General features: G+C 51.4%; 3 protein-coding genes across 3 annotated transcripts; 2 read left to right on the top strand and 1 right to left on the bottom strand.

Annotated features, from left to right (window-relative positions):
* Window positions 1-4,249: 4,249 nt before the first annotated feature.
* On the bottom strand, window positions 4,250-6,604 carry UCRPA7_3236 (putative beta-glucosidase protein; the record flags this gene model as incomplete). Its single annotated transcript, XM_007915770.1, has 3 exons — window positions 4,250-5,349; window positions 5,596-6,104; window positions 6,162-6,604. The coding sequence occupies 3 exons, from the start codon at window positions 6,602-6,604 to the stop codon at window positions 4,250-4,252; spliced, it is 2,052 nt and encodes a 683-aa protein (XP_007913961.1).
* Window positions 6,605-7,591: 987 nt separating this feature from the next.
* On the top strand, window positions 7,592-9,516 carry UCRPA7_3235 (putative amino acid permease protein; the record flags this gene model as incomplete). The annotated part of the gene is made up of 6 exons (XM_007915839.1): window positions 7,592-7,730; window positions 7,834-8,004; window positions 8,094-8,248; window positions 8,308-8,657; window positions 8,708-9,219; window positions 9,272-9,516. The coding sequence occupies 6 exons, from the start codon at window positions 7,592-7,594 to the stop codon at window positions 9,514-9,516; spliced, it is 1,572 nt and encodes a 523-aa protein (XP_007914030.1).
* A 3,354-nt stretch (window positions 9,517-12,870) lies between these two features.
* UCRPA7_3234 (putative siderophore iron protein) lies at window positions 12,871-14,884 on the top strand (the record flags this gene model as incomplete). Its single annotated transcript, XM_007915780.1, has 2 exons — window positions 12,871-14,032; window positions 14,088-14,884. 2 exons carry the CDS (start codon window positions 12,871-12,873, stop codon window positions 14,882-14,884), a joined length of 1,959 nt encoding a protein of 652 aa, XP_007913971.1.
* Between the last annotated feature and the right edge of the window lie 219 nt (window positions 14,885-15,103).

Here is a 15,103-nt window from a genome sequence, read left to right as displayed (position 1 = left end):
CACCATCCAATTGCACTAGGCCCAATGCGGCCGGCTGTCATCCCGGCGCGGCGGGTCGTGTTTTGAACGCCGGTTGTTTGGAACACCGGTCCTATCTCTCCATACCACCCCGACCAAAAGCGCATCCTCCGGCACCTTTTCACAGACAGGGCGTAAAAGACGGGGCAAACACCGGCGACCTAACAGAGTCCCGGCTTTCCCGACTTGCTGTGCACAGCTAGACGAGACGATCGGACGGACGCTCAGGGTCTGGAATCTGGAGTATGAAGAGCCGCCGAGATACGGAGAAGCCTGGTCAACCAAAGTGCGTCGCGACCCTGTTGAAGCTATCGTTTTGTCGCATCTCACCGTGGAAGAAGTAGTAACAGCAACGGCGGCGGCGGCGGCAGCAATGGCCATGGCAGTGGCAGTGGCAAGGCCTGCCTTGCCTGCAGAAAGGTCAAGATGAAATGCGTCATCAAACCGCACGAGACTAGCTGCGAGCGATGTGCCCGCAAGTCGCTAGGTTGCGTTGTCCAGGAGCATCGACGAGGGCGTAAACACGGAACCAGGTCTGTCATTGGCCATGCCACACATGTCAAAGCTCTGTCTGACGAGCCATGAAAGAATCCTCAAGAAGCGGCCAGCGCCTCCCCAGGATGATGCTCAGCCCCAAGACAGCAGCAATTGGCGCACCAATGCGTCGCAGTCCCCGGATGGAGGCGTGTCGAAGGATTTGCAGCCTCCCGGACTCCTGAATTCTGCAGCAACCCAAGGAAGGTTCTCGCTCGATAATATCCTTAACCCAGCGGTCAATGAAGGCTCTACAGGTCTGCACGACTCGACAGCGATATCCTCAGACGATCCAATCCGACTGGGATGCATCGACAGCGCCACTGCTGAGTCTTTATTCGAGAAGTGAGTCCCGCCACATCGTTACACGTTCCCGGGTACTTATTCATGCTGGTCCATAGATTTATGAGTGTCTTGAACCCGCTGATCAGCCAGCTTGATTCGGTTCTTCACACCATGGCATATGTCCGCCTGCACTCGGCATTTCTCTTCACCACAATGCTCGCCACCACCGCGAAAATGTTTTGTCCGTCGGTCCATCCCGCACTTCACCGCCATGCCGAAACACTGATGGCCAATTGCTTCATGCGAGGCGAGAAGTCCCCCGAGATTGCCCAAGCGATGATGATCATGACCTATTGGAAGGAACCTGACGATACTCGGGCATGGCTGCTCATAGGCTATGTGATTCGTATGGGAATGGATCTAGGCTGGCATCTGTGCGCACACCGGCCCATCCAGGACGGCGTTGCAAGAGACGGCCAAAAGCAAAGAGAGTTGCGTAACATCCAAAGGACCTGGTACGTTTTGTTTGTCTACGACCGCAGGTAAGTCCCCCACTAGCTCCATGCTGTTTCCAGCCTATCTGACCAACACACAGTCTGAACCTTCAGACAGGGAAGCCTTGGATGATTGAACCCAACGGCTTCATTCAATCGATTGAGACGTGGTGCGAAGACCCAATGGTTTCGGCCAATGATCAGCTCCTTGGCGCATTTGTGACCATTCGCCTGCTTGGCTCCGAAGTCTTTCAATTGGTTCGGTCAAATTTGAAGAAGGCAAAGTCTGCCTTGTGGGACGGCATCGAGCCACTCCTTCTAGTTCTCGAATCCCAGCTGGAGACTTGGGAGCATCGATGGACACCAAGAGTCGCAGGGGGTAAGCGCAATTCAAGATCACACATTCTGCTATCATCTTCTATCTTCTGACGCATCCCCATAGATGAGCGTCACACGTTCATGATCAAGTTCTACGTCATGCATCTCCGCCTTCAGCTGTATTCTCTACCCCTCCAAGGAGTCCTGGCCTCTAATGACCCGAGCTTGTCAGCAAATTTGGGCATCTTGTGGACTAGCTACTCGAGTGCTTTGGAAATGCTCGAGCTCATCTGTAAATCTTCGGAATTCCTCTGCTATGTTCAGGACTCCGTACACGTCATGACCGCGTATAGTGCAGCTTTCCTGATCCAGGTTAGTGCCCACTCCTTTCCTGATGTTTGCTAAATGGCGCTTTTGGGGACTAACATACATGTCAGTTCCTGTTATCTGCACCCCAAAGCATTACTGTACAGATCGAGCCCAAGGTGGTTCAGACCATCCGGGCCACGTCTCTGGTGTTTGCACAACAAATGGCAACCGCTACGAGTAGTTGTGCGCTGCAGGCACGATTCCTGGAACGAATGCTTTCCAACTTTGCTCAAACAAGGACTGGGAATGGTCTCGTGGGCGCAATGAACACAACTGCGAATACCCTTGACCGAGGGGGGGTGGATATCTCTAATACTGGAGGATACGCTTCACACTCTGGGCCTTTATACAGCGACTTGATGGCATTAGATCAGAATTCTGGGCACACAGCGCCAGTCGGGTTGCTCTTGGAACAAAACGAAACTTGGGACCAAATGTTTGCGTATGCTGGATTTGATTTTGAAGAAGGTATTTTCTTTGCTTAGCGAGCAATCTTGAGCGGGGAACAGGCGTTTGGTCAAGGATCATGGGGAAGCATATAGAAGGGCATTGTAGCCACTGACTGATACATGAGACTAAGATACTAAATGTGAACTTCAAAGTCGTATTGTTCGGCATTTGCTCCTCAGATAGATAGTATTGACCAGTCTCGCTGGAGTGAATGGACTTGGCCTGACTTGAGTTAGGGCTTACCCGATGACTGTTATACTCCCCGACTTTGGTATAGAAGAAACCCTCCCCTTCCCGCCCCTCCCCCCTTTTGTTTTTTACCCGTATTCATTTGCTTTGGGTATGGAGAGATACTGCAGTAGTCTCTGAGTGACTGAATATTCTTAGGCCCTCTCTTATGATCTTCAGCTGAGAAGGGCAATTTGGGTCTGGGCAAGCAACACACGCGTCGGTGGTCATCCAGTCATTGTCTGCCGTAAGCCGCTGTTTCGCGGCCAGGAGAGGCAGCACCGATGCTGTCACGCCGTCGCGGGTCAGCATGCGGATGTACACAACGAGGGCCCGGGACAAAACAACGTACCTAGGCTGTAGATGCTGAAGCCCTGATTCGGTGGCAGATAGAGCATCTCGCCCCGCAGAACGAAGTGATCACCAGGCTTCGCGCCGCACAGGATCCGCTTGCCCTCCGGACAAATGACCTCGACACGGAGGTCGTAGAGCTGAAATTTGTCATCCGATGCCATTGACTGCGACATGCGTGTGGATACAATCTGCTGCCTTTCTTGGCCTTCCTCGCGGCAAGGGGTCTAGGCCATCATCTTAAGTCGCCACGTGGGATTCCCGGGGACTGGGTTCCGGCGTTCAAGCACTGGGTCGCGAGATAAGCATCTGAGTCGCCGGCGATAGGATCTGGCATTGACCTCCAGCTAATCCATGCAGGTGCGGAAAGTACCTAGCTGTGACTTCTGATTAGCCAACGTTATCTCTGCTTCAGAAGGGAGGAGATAAGCGCAACTAACGCTACTGTAGCACCGATCCACCGGAGCATCAGCTATAGTTGCCAATTTCCCACAGACTCACGACGTCCGAGTATCCGCGCGCGCGGAAATTGAGCAGTAGCTCTGTTATCAAGTGGCTTGTTAGGAGCATCTAAGCGTTAGCAATAGGGCTGATTGAGGATGCCTTGACGTACAACCATGCGAGGCAAGAAGATAATGGCGCTCAGTCATTTCATTTATCCCACCCCGTAGTTAATGGGCATAAGACTGGGACAAGTTGGTTCGTGAAGAGCATCGGAAAAGCCATCACTGTCTATCTCCTATACTTCGTTTGCTAGTTGGCTCGCTCTGGTAGTCACGACGTCTATTACTTGATCTATCGCGGGAATTCTGCAGCCCCATGAGCGTCTCGATAAGTGGCCAAATTGCCACTAACCCCATCTACCATCCTCCCTAAATCTATCGGGATTTCCTTCACCATGCTCGGCGTCTCAGTGCATTACAGCCTTCATATACGGACCCTCGGCTGCAGGTACTCAGACATGAACCTGGAAGGCTGGAAGGGAAATCAACTGAAGCGTAGACCCTGCAGAACCCGAAATAAGACTATAGGGATGAATTGATTACGGAAGTGTAGGAAGTTGTGCACAAGTTTTACTTCTAGGGTATCTATCTACCTACACTATTTCGATTGGGTACACCTTGGCTCTTGGGCACATCAATGCTATTTCGATAGTAGCCTTACACAGTCAAAGCCTTTATACTAGTTACAAAGCTACACAGCTAAAGACCAGACCAATATCTTGTGCATGAAAGTTCGAAGGTCCTCTTGAGTACGTTTTCCGGCGAAGTGAGCACGCGAACCTCGTATACGCCACTCTGGCTTTGCCATTGGTCACGTCTCTCGTTCCACCAGCTGGTCGCTAATCTCGTTGAGATGCTGACGCTGACATTCTCTGAGCGACCGGGGGGGAGATGGATCTTGGTAAAGCCCTTGAGCTCTCTGACTGGGCGGCCGACACCTCCGGCTTGAATAGTCTCCGGCGCGGGTGCAATAAAGACCTGTACCACCGTGGATCCTGCAAGACTGCCGGTGTTGGCAACATTCAATTGAATGCGGACTTGTTCATCTTCGCCCAGCTGCGGCTTTTCCTCAGAGACGGTGACCTCCAGCGCAGTGCCTAGGAAGGTAGTGTATGAAAGACCATAACCGAACGGGAACAGGGTGTCCAAGCCCAATTTCTCGTAGTAACGGTATCCAACGTACACATCTTCACCGTACAAGACGCGTCCAGACTCAGATCCAAAGTTTAAGAATGATGGATTATCTTCGATTCGTCTTGGTTGAGTCCATGGCAGACGGCCTGACGGGTTTGTATCCCCGAATATCACGTCTGCTAAGCCATTCCCGCCCTCGCTGCCTGAGTACCAGCTTTGAATGACTGCGGCAGACTCATTAATCCAGGGCATGCTGACAGGAGTTCCGCTTTGGATGACTATGACGGTGTTCGGGTTGGCCGCGAGTACCGCCGAGACGAGTTCGTCCGTGTGCGGTGGTAGATCCATATTAGGTCTGTCGAATCCTTCAGATTCCCACTCTCCGTTGAGCCCTACGACCAAGATTGACTGCTCTACGGAGGCAGCCAGGGTTACGGCATCGGCTATGGCCTGAGACGTGTCGATTCGGAGACTGGCGCCGAATGAGAAGCCGCCTTTGCCGAAGGATACTACTTTCGGGTTGGTTACCTTGCTGAGGGGTGCGCTTCCGAAGCGAAACAATATCTTGTACTCTATGCCTGCCTCGAGCTGTTTGAATCCGCGCTCCTCCACGGTCCCCATCCCAAAAAAGGAGTTCCCGGCATGTTGAACCGTCTCGTTGTCCACTACAAGAACCCCATCAATGAAAAGCTGGCCTGTCCCCGCAACCGACACTCCAAAGTCGTATACGCCACTTTCTTCTGGTGTAAATATACCTTCTGCTTCTCCGTAAAAGGTTGTTGGGTGTAGCCCCGAAGGGGAATAGTCGAATAAGATAGCAGTTGAAGACGTCAGGTGTAGTTCGTCTATGACACCACGGCCGCTGACAGAAGGTGGGTCGTTGTACGCTCGAAAGATGAAGCCAGGCTTACCATCGGGAGTTCTCAACAGGGGCCCCAGCATTGGCATCTCCTTGAAAGAGAAGATGCCACGTGAGAACTGTACCTGGCCGCGGGCTCTGGACTTGATCCCCTCCAAAGGGCTGATGGAGTAATAACCGGGCAGCCAGGCCGACCCTCCGCCGCAAGTAAAGGCCGCTTTGGCGTTTGGTCCAATGACGGCAACAGCCTTTTCCGAGTCCAGGGGCAGGATTTGTCTTTCGTTTTTGAGAAGAACAATAGACTCGGACGCTGCACGTCGAAGGAGAGCACTGTTTTCGGGGAGGTTGATTTCTCGTTCCGGGGCTCGTTCGGGGATGCCAGAAGCAGCTGCTCTCTTGACCAATTTCAGGACATTCCGGACTCTGTCGTCTAGTACGGCTGGGGTGATCTTGTTGGCTGAAAAACATGCAGTGAGAGCCTGGTTGCGAAAGCGGGAGGGCCCGGGCATTTCCAAATCCAGCCCTGCCTCGATAGCCTCGGTCACACTGAAAGTGCCATTCCTGCCAACCTGTGTTAGACTCTCACGAGGCTAGGACAAGAGCAGGGAGCAGGCCCACCAGTCGCTGATGATTGTCCCGTCCCACTTCCAATCCTTTCGCAGGACTCCATCGATCAGAGCCTTGTTTTCGCTCACGTGCGTGCCCCCAACTTTGTTGTACGACGTCATGATTGCCTCTGCATCCGACAGCCTTAAAGCGATCTGGAAGGGCAAGAGGTAGATCTCCCTCAGGGCCCTATTAGTCACAATGACATCGACTGCTTTTCGCTCGTGCTCCTGGTCATTGCACACAAAGTGCTTGAGGGTGGGAATGATGTTTTCCTTCTGGATCCCCCGGCAGTAATGACCAGCTAAGTTTCCCGAAAGCACCGCATCCTCTGAGAAGGACTCGAAGCCTCGGCCACCGAGTGGTGACCTATGGATGTTGATAGTCGGACCGAGAAGGACATGGGCTCCCTTTGCCTTGGCCTCTCTGCCAAGAAGCTCACCCAGCTCTTCCATAAGCTTCACATCCCATGTTGCCCCCAATGCCGTGGCGCATGGCAAGCAAGAAGATGGTACGCCGTTGAAGAGCCGCGTACCACGAACTCCGTTTGGGCCATCAGACAGACGGATTGAGGGAACACCCAGCCTCGAAACAGGTGCAGTGTGCCAGAAATCGACGCCTAGGTACGAGGGAGTGAGTGGGAAGGCTCAAGCGAGGGTCAGGCTAGAAACACGCTACAACCTGCAGTTAAGGCGACTTTCTCTGGGATGCTGAGCTTCGCGAGCACACCCTCAATGTCGATATCTGCCATGGCGTGGGAGCTCTTGTACTCAGGATCAAGGCTCAGGAGTTGGCTCGAAACAAAGTCGGCGCGTCTCGGTGTCTGTCTGCAGGGCAGGGCAAGGTAGCCCAGCTGGGCTGGGCATGCAATTGATAGATAGATGGGGCGCGATCAACGAGGTCTTCCAACCTTGGATGCTTGATCCTCGGATGAGCGCTTATCACTTATCTTGCCTGAGCCGTCTACGGAAGTTCGGAAGGCGGGAATACTGCATATTATCTACTGCATAGTATCTACTGCATAGTATCTACTGCATAGTATCTACTGCATAGTAGGGTAGTGAGATGCGTGGTATCTATGGAGTAGGTAGGCCGGGCTACATTGCCGTACCAGCTTTTTTGTGTGGTGGAGGCACCGCCGCCGGGGCGTGGCTTCGGCGACTTAGTCGTCTAGACTTGAGATGCCGATGGCCGGTCTCCGCTACCTCTTATCTTTTTTGTGGGCCCTTCATTGTCCTCGTTACTGTGGTAGAGACGATGGTCGGTCGTGAGGTGAAATGCAACTCCAGGCAATCGAGTAGATACTTAATCGAAATGCGGACGCGTCTTTGCTCGACCCGGCATTACACCTTATCGTTCAACCGAGCTGGCGAGCACGCACCGCACAGGACTACCAGACAAGCACTCACTTCACTCGCTGGGTTGCGTAGCCATTAACCACCATGGAGCAGAGGACCGAGAAAGAGAGCGTCGACAAGGGCGATGTCGAGGACCAGCGGTCCATCAACATGAAGAATGGCATCAAGCCGAACCTCCAGGAGCGGCACATTCAGATGATTGCCATTGCTGGCATGATTGCAAGTCCCTTGGGCTCCCCCCCTTTCTTCACACCCCCATCTCATATCCCCGTGACCGACCATCTTTACTAACCGGGCCGGACTGTAGGGTACTGGTCTTTTCCTAGGATCCGGAAGCGCCATCTCCAAAGCTGGCCCCGTCGGCGCGCTCCTCGGCTTCATCGTCATGGGTCTGGTCACGGCCGCGGTCTCGTATACTTCCGGCGAGATGTCTTCGTTCATGCCCGTCACCGGTGGTTTCACGCGACATGCGGCTAGAATGATTGAGCCTGCCTGCGGTGCGGCGACCGGTTGGAACTTCTGTAGGGCCACCCTTCTCTCTACGTCACCCATGAACCCATGATGGCTCGCGACTGACCTGGCCCAGGGTATAGCATGTCCATCACCGCACCCGCTGAGATCACTGCTGCCACGAGTCTCATCGACTTTTGGCACAACAGCGTGAACGCCGCTGTCTGGATCACCATTTTCATCGTTCTCATTCTCACCATCAATTTCTGCGGCGTGAGACTGTACGGAGAGGTTCGCTATCACACTCGCCCGCCCTTGAGCCAATGCTGAGACAGCTGACAAACGGATAGTCCGAGGTTGTCTTCGCCACCTTGAAGATTATGCTGATTGTCGGCATTATCATTGCCGGCCTGGTCGTCGATCTCGGCGGAGGTCCCGATCATCAGCGCCGCGGGTTCTGGAACTGGCAGCATCCCGGACCGTTCAATGCGTACCTCGTCGAAGGGAACACCGGAAAGTTTCTGGCATGGTGGAGCACTCTGATCACTGCTGCTTTCAGCTACGGTGCCATCCAAGTGGTTGCCATCGCCGGAACAGAGACAAGAGATCCTCGTACCAACATTCCAAAAGCGACCAAAAGGACCTTCACCAGAGTCGTCCTTTTTTACGTCATCAGCGTCCTGATTGCTGGTCTGATTGTGTAAGTGGATCGGTACCAAAGCTGCTTTGCACTTGCTAACAGCGCATTAGCCGGTCTGACGACCCGAGGCTTCAGGTTTCTACTGGAACAGCCTCGCAAAGCCCATTCGTCATTGCTTTTGAAGAGGCTGGCATTAAAGTGCTCCCGTCCATCATCAATGGCATCATAATCACCTCGGCCTTTTCCAGCGGCTCAGCCTGTGTCTACCTCGCGTCGCGCACACTATTTGGTCTGAGCCGCGAGGGCCACGCGCCGGCTTTCTTCCAGCATTGTAATCGATACGGCGTACCGGTATATGCCGTGGGTGCCACTTCCATCTTCTTGCCCTTGGCCTATCTCGTACTCGGGTCCGGACCCTCGCTCGTCTTCTCGTGGCTTGTGAATATTACAACGGTCTCGGGCCTGATCGGATGGGCTGTCCTGGAGATTTCATACCTCCGAATGTACTATGCCTTCAAGGCCCAAGGCCGCTCGAGGGATGAGCTCGTCTACAAGAGCCCACTCCAACCGTTCACCGCCTGGTTCGGTCTTGTGTGGGTAGTGCTTGTGATCATATTCTCTGGTATGTTAACCGATGTCCACTCTCTATATAACAATGGTCTGACTTGCCCTAGGCTTTTCGGTCTTCTTCCCAGGAAACTTCTCGACCAGCAACTTCTTGAGTGCTTACGTGAACATCCCGATCTTCATTGTTCTTTACATCTTCTTCAAATTTTTCTTGAAATCAAAGATTTACAGCACCACCGAAATTGATATCTCGACGGAGTTGGAACTCATTGCCAGGGAGGCTCCTGAGAGGCGTGAGATGGAGGAGACAGTGTTGCCGGCGTGGAGACGAGTTTTGGATAAGATATTTTGATTCTTCAAGACTTAGAGCGGAATTCCTAACCTTGGGATTATCGTGGACACATACTCTTTTCATAAAACGTAGAAGGAGAACGAAGTTTCCTGTTCATGTCCCCCTCGTCGCTCCCTATGACCGGTCACCAATTTGGACCAGGCACAGATAGGATCTTCTAACATAATTCAGAGCAGACACGAGAATAGAACGCCTATGCTGAAGTGGCTCATAAATTGATGCGTCTAGCTTTACTTGGTCGTTCCTGCACACCAAATGATGTAGAATTTAACACAAGCAATTAGACTAGTTCAAACAGTAACTAATTAGTAGCACTGCTGGTTGCTCACCATCTTCACTAGGCCAATCTGCAAAGAGCAACTCTGTTTCTTGCCGACTCTGGCGACCTTTCCCATCAGGAGCTGTGATGCTAGGTTCTTTTTTACTATAGACATCTTAATCTATTTTGTCTCTATAACTATTTATTTGATCAGTTTTGGCTCAGATCACTCTGTCCAATACACCATAAGATAGACAATGAGACATAATACCATTGTCTCTCTTCACAGTGACAACTTAACACAGTAAAATGTTCTCAATCAATAGTCCTCTTTCTGATGCTATTGTAGGCTTTTCTGACAGGACCAACTAATAGCTGGTCTACGTAAGTCCTGTTAAGCCATACAATACACATCAGTTTCCTTTGCACTTCACAACACAATAACGCTCCTTCAGAGCCATGCTCAGGGCCAGTCTCTATAACTATATACTTGTAAGTATAGTACTTCGTAAGATATTATATATCCCTATATAGTACATGAGAACTTTTTACTTGACAGGTCATGGTATAGCCTCAAAATACCACTTTACTGCTATACTCATAGTGATAGCGTTTATGAGCAGAACCTGACCATTGCAATACTCCCTAGCCCACAAAAAGGCGAACGATCCTCGATATTATTAATCTCTCAATTCCAGTGGCTCAAGATAAGTGGCTTTAGTGCCGTATCTAGGTCTTTATTTCCATGCAGGCGGACAATATCTTAAGGCATTTTTCTGACTATGTTTATTACTCTAGAAGAGTCTAATGAATCCTCTCGTAACAGATTGATAGCCCCTTGACATATATATAGCAACCTCTGACCTTATCAACACTAATTATATATCTAGGGAAATAGACCTTCTATTGACATTCACAAGGTTTCACTTTCTGTCGGTATTATACCCAAAAATTTACGAGGAGGGATTCAGGGGTTATAAAGGCCCTGTAAAGGTATACACGTAAGTGTAGCAGCCTTTTAGGTGCAGGGGTGTGATTTTCTTAGTACGTAGTGCTGAGTATGGTGGTGTAGCGCATTCACGGGCCTTACCCTTATAGGCCTGCGCCTTTGACATCGCCAAATACGTCACACACATATAAGACGGAGCCTAAGAAGGGGGGTTTTCAGTGATATAGAATCGTCAGACTTATAGTGATAGATGAAAGATAGCCTTTCTTCTCAGTTCTTATAGGTGCCACAAATGACAATACACGTCTCAAGCCCCCGTAGGATATATAAGATGGCGCCCAGATCATGGCAGTTGAATTCAAGGTCATGTCAGAGGCCTGTTATCTTGCATGTGGGCGAAGTTCAGCAGTTCGTTTCTGCCGTTCCTCTGCAACATGGTGCACTCCTTCACAACCTACCGGGCACGCCCTAGGTGTCCACGCGTCAAGTGCTATTTATGCAACTCAGTTGTGGTCATCGGCTGTGTCTGCTATTACTTACAGGGGTTTTAATGCAGGGTTGGCGACCATAACTCATGGCCATGGCTTGTACGAACTTTGACGCATGAGGAACCACAGCCTTGTCGGCCACGCCAGTCTGCCTTTCTATTGCCACAAGGCGATGCAAACATATCGATGGGACAATACAGGGGTCCTTCAATACGGGAAAAGTGTTACTCGCAAATTGTCTACTTACCTTGTTTATCTCACTTACGCAATTGATTGAAGCTCTTTTGAGTGTATGGTTTATTTTAGTAGTGTCTGATTGTCAATATGCCTTCTATTGATCAATTAATACAGATTAGATCAGAAAACAACTCCTATGTAAATATAGTACTATGGTGTGTAGTCTCTGTGTCAAGGTGCGTAGTCAGTCCTAGTGCATTCCCTACCAGACTCACATGTAATTCTCCAGGGATGTAATGATGGTCTTTGTCACGAATAGCAGCCTGGATCAGCTATGTACTACTTGAAAGCCTAGCTAACCTGCGAGCACGGCACCGCGTGATGAATCGGTCGCCGAGCACTTCGCGCCGAGGATTGCGGCGCCGTGAAATTTGTAAATTGTAGCGCCATGCACTACCGAAGCATTTGGCCTTACGAAAAGACAAAGTTCTCGCACGACATCCACAGGCGTCAGACAAATCTCAAGCCACTCACGGCGGTCACTCCCCTAAAGAATGGATGGGCCCATCGCCCCGCTGCCAAGAAGGCCCAGGACCGGCTGTCGGCGGTCGTGGCGCCGGGTGTGCGGTTGTCAACATGCAACATGCCACGGGAGACCCAACAAGCAAAAGCCACAAGGCTTGCTTCGCAACATTAGTTGCGGAGAATTTCGCTGTGATGGAGGAGCACAGGGGCTCGATGCCATTCAGTTGATCACCTTGCTTCAAAGTACTACGCGATATCGCATCATCTTCCTTCTCTTTACTCTATGACTTGAAAGTTTGCGCGGTTAGCCAAGAGAACACGAAGCACCTTCGAGCCGGCCGGTGGCATCCATAGCGTATCCTTCCACCACTCACAGATACGTACGGTGAAATCCCTTGCTAGCATCGAGCCTTTTCCTTTCCGTTCCAGGAAAAACGAGCATTTCTAAACTCCTCCATTGAATCTAGCGGCCTGCAAACTCACTAATGTGCCAAGAGACTCAGTGGAGCCGTCGGGTCTCCGACAATTGATCGTTCTAATTAGACTAGCAGCGATAGCAAAAGTCCAAAGGGTTATACAGTAGCCTCGCAGAATCTGATTAGATTAGATGGTTCTATTACAGGGTCTGGAGAAACTTTCATCTCCGGCTTTCGCAGGAAGCAGAAGCTCAGGGACCAATACGGTGTAGCGCTCTCAGTAAGTAGGACCGATAATCGCACTCATCCCTGTAGATGCGCGCGAGGTCGAGACGATCCCCCGCCACGGCGCACAGAAGCTGCAGAAAAACTCGGTGTCAAACCCTCCACGTGCAATGGGTCGCAGAGGGTTGGGGTGAGGTCGATCGATGGGTGTGCTTGGCGCCTCGTATCGATTGATAAATGCTGACCTGCCCGCCCTCGTTTGCATATTTGCTCGAAGATCTAGCAATGCAATAAGCCCTTTGAGCACTCGCCAACATGGACCCTTCCCAAGACTTTGGTGTTCTCGCTGACGAGAAGGCTATTCCTAAGGACAACAACACAATCAACTCAGTTGCTTCACCGACAAAAGATGCTATACCCATATCCTCGGTTGGACAGGTCATTCAGACTCGTGGAGTAACGCGCATGGAAGCAGTCTATCGCGAAGCCAAGCAGAGCCGCCTCTCCTTTTACTTGGTGGCCATCTCTGTGCTTGTCTGTGCCTGGGCGTATTCGCTTGACAGCTCAACGACCTACTCCTATAGTCTTGAGGCATCATCGTACTACAAGGAACACTCGTCTGTTCTGTCCACCCTCTCCATCGCCACTGGCATCATCTCCGCGGTGAGCAAGCCATTCATTGCCAAGATTTCGGACATTACCTCTCGCCCATACACCTACTTGTTGGCACTAGCCTTCTACACGGTCGGCTATATTATTGCAGCAGCTAGCACCACCGTGTCGGCTTATGTGGTTGGTGAAGTATTTGTGTCTGTTGGCCAGGCTGGTCTCGATCTGATCAACGATATCATTGTTGCTGATCTAACACCACTTGAGTGGCGTGGCTTCATCGGCTCAATGCTTTCCACCCCTTTCATCATCAACACATGGTTCGCTGGCAAGATTGTGCAAGCCATAAATGCCCGGGGCCAGTGGCGGTGGGGTTATGGCATGTTCGCCATCATCATGCCCGTGGCTCTTGGACCAGCTATCGCCACGCTAATATTCCTCGACCGCAAAGCGAAGAAAGATGGGATCGTCAACATTGCCTCGTCCAATGCAGAACGCCGTGCCGCTAAGGATCTAGCTGATCGCGAAGGCTACGAAGCACCGCACGGGGCGATTGTGGCACCCGCCGCTACACCGGCCGGTACTTGGACCGAGAGTTTGAAGCGCAACCTAGAAGAGATCGATGCTTTTGGGCTGGTTCTTTTGGGTTTCGGTTGGTCTTTGCTGCTCTTGCCCTTTAGTTTGAAGACATACGCCGAGCACGGCTGGAGAAACCAATCCCTTATTGCCATGATGGTTGTAGGAGGGGTTCTTCTCATTGCCTATGTCGTATACGAAATCAAGTGGGCGAAAATCCCAAGCGCTCCGCGGCGGCTTGTTATGAACAAAACATTCGTTATGGCGGTTGTCATCGATGGCTTCTATCTTCGTGAGTTTTTCTTCGATCTCTTGATACAGGTGTGTCTCTGCTAACACGATTGAAGTCGCCGGAAACATGCGCTCGCTCTATTGGTCGTCCTACGTTTACATTGCCAAACCATGGTCTTACCAGGACTGGGTATACTACACGAACACTCTTACGCTTGCATTATGTGTCTTCGGTGTTGTTGCTGGTATAATACAACGCTGGACGCATCGCTACAAGCTCCTGCAAATCATCGGTCTAAGCATCAAGCTCATTGGCATGGGTATCCTGCTGTCTGGCAAGCGCGCCACTATATCTACAGCAGCCATGGTGATGGGCCTCATCCTAGTTGGCTGTGGTGGTGCGTTCTCCGTGGTGGGTTCTCGTGTCGCTTCTCAAGCATCCGTACCTCACCAGGACGTTGCTCTCGCCATCGCTCTCTTGTCACTGTGGTCAAAGATCGGAGGTTCCATCGGAAGCGCCATCGTGGCGGTCATCTGGGCTGACAAGATGCCGAAGTACCTAAGGGAGTACCTGCCGGCAACTGCTACAGAGGCGGACGTGAAGAAGCTGTTCAACAGTGTCTCGTCAATTCGGACGCTGTATGCCTACGACGACCCGATGAGGCAAGGCGCTATTGAAGCATACAGGCGAACGCTCTACTACTGCATTACTCCGGCGTTGGGTCTCGCTTTCATCCCGCTCATTGCAGCCTTTTTCCAGTCCAATTTCTACCTTGGAAAGCAGCAGAATGCCGTCACTAACGTAGGCAATGATGGTCTCATTTTGAAGGAAGAGGATAGGAACCCGGAGCCACTACCTCCACCAGCTAACAAAAAGGAGGCGTTTTTGAGGTTCTGGTCCGGACAAAAGTAAAGAATTGATTCAAGCTGCATTAAGACTAGAGCCCCGGCATCGTGAAAGCCGCCAAGTTTTCTAATCCTCCATCGGCGTATCCTTGCAAATCGGATTTACAGTTGAGACTTATGACTTATCGGGCTGTGAGTTCGCCGCGGTCTCTGCAGCTCTCATTGGCTGAAGGGCTGGCGGACGTTTGTTGAATGTTTTGTCCATTAGAACGACGATCGGATCGCC

The sequence above is a fragment of the Phaeoacremonium minimum genome (genome assembly GCF_000392275.1).
Source record: "Phaeoacremonium minimum UCRPA7 unplaced genomic scaffold PA7_03_scaffold_265, whole genome shotgun sequence".
NCBI lineage: Eukaryota > Fungi > Ascomycota > Sordariomycetes > Togniniales > Togniniaceae > Phaeoacremonium > Phaeoacremonium minimum.
Note: the sequence above shows the minus strand (reverse complement) of the source record. Positions and strands in the feature narration are given on the sequence as shown.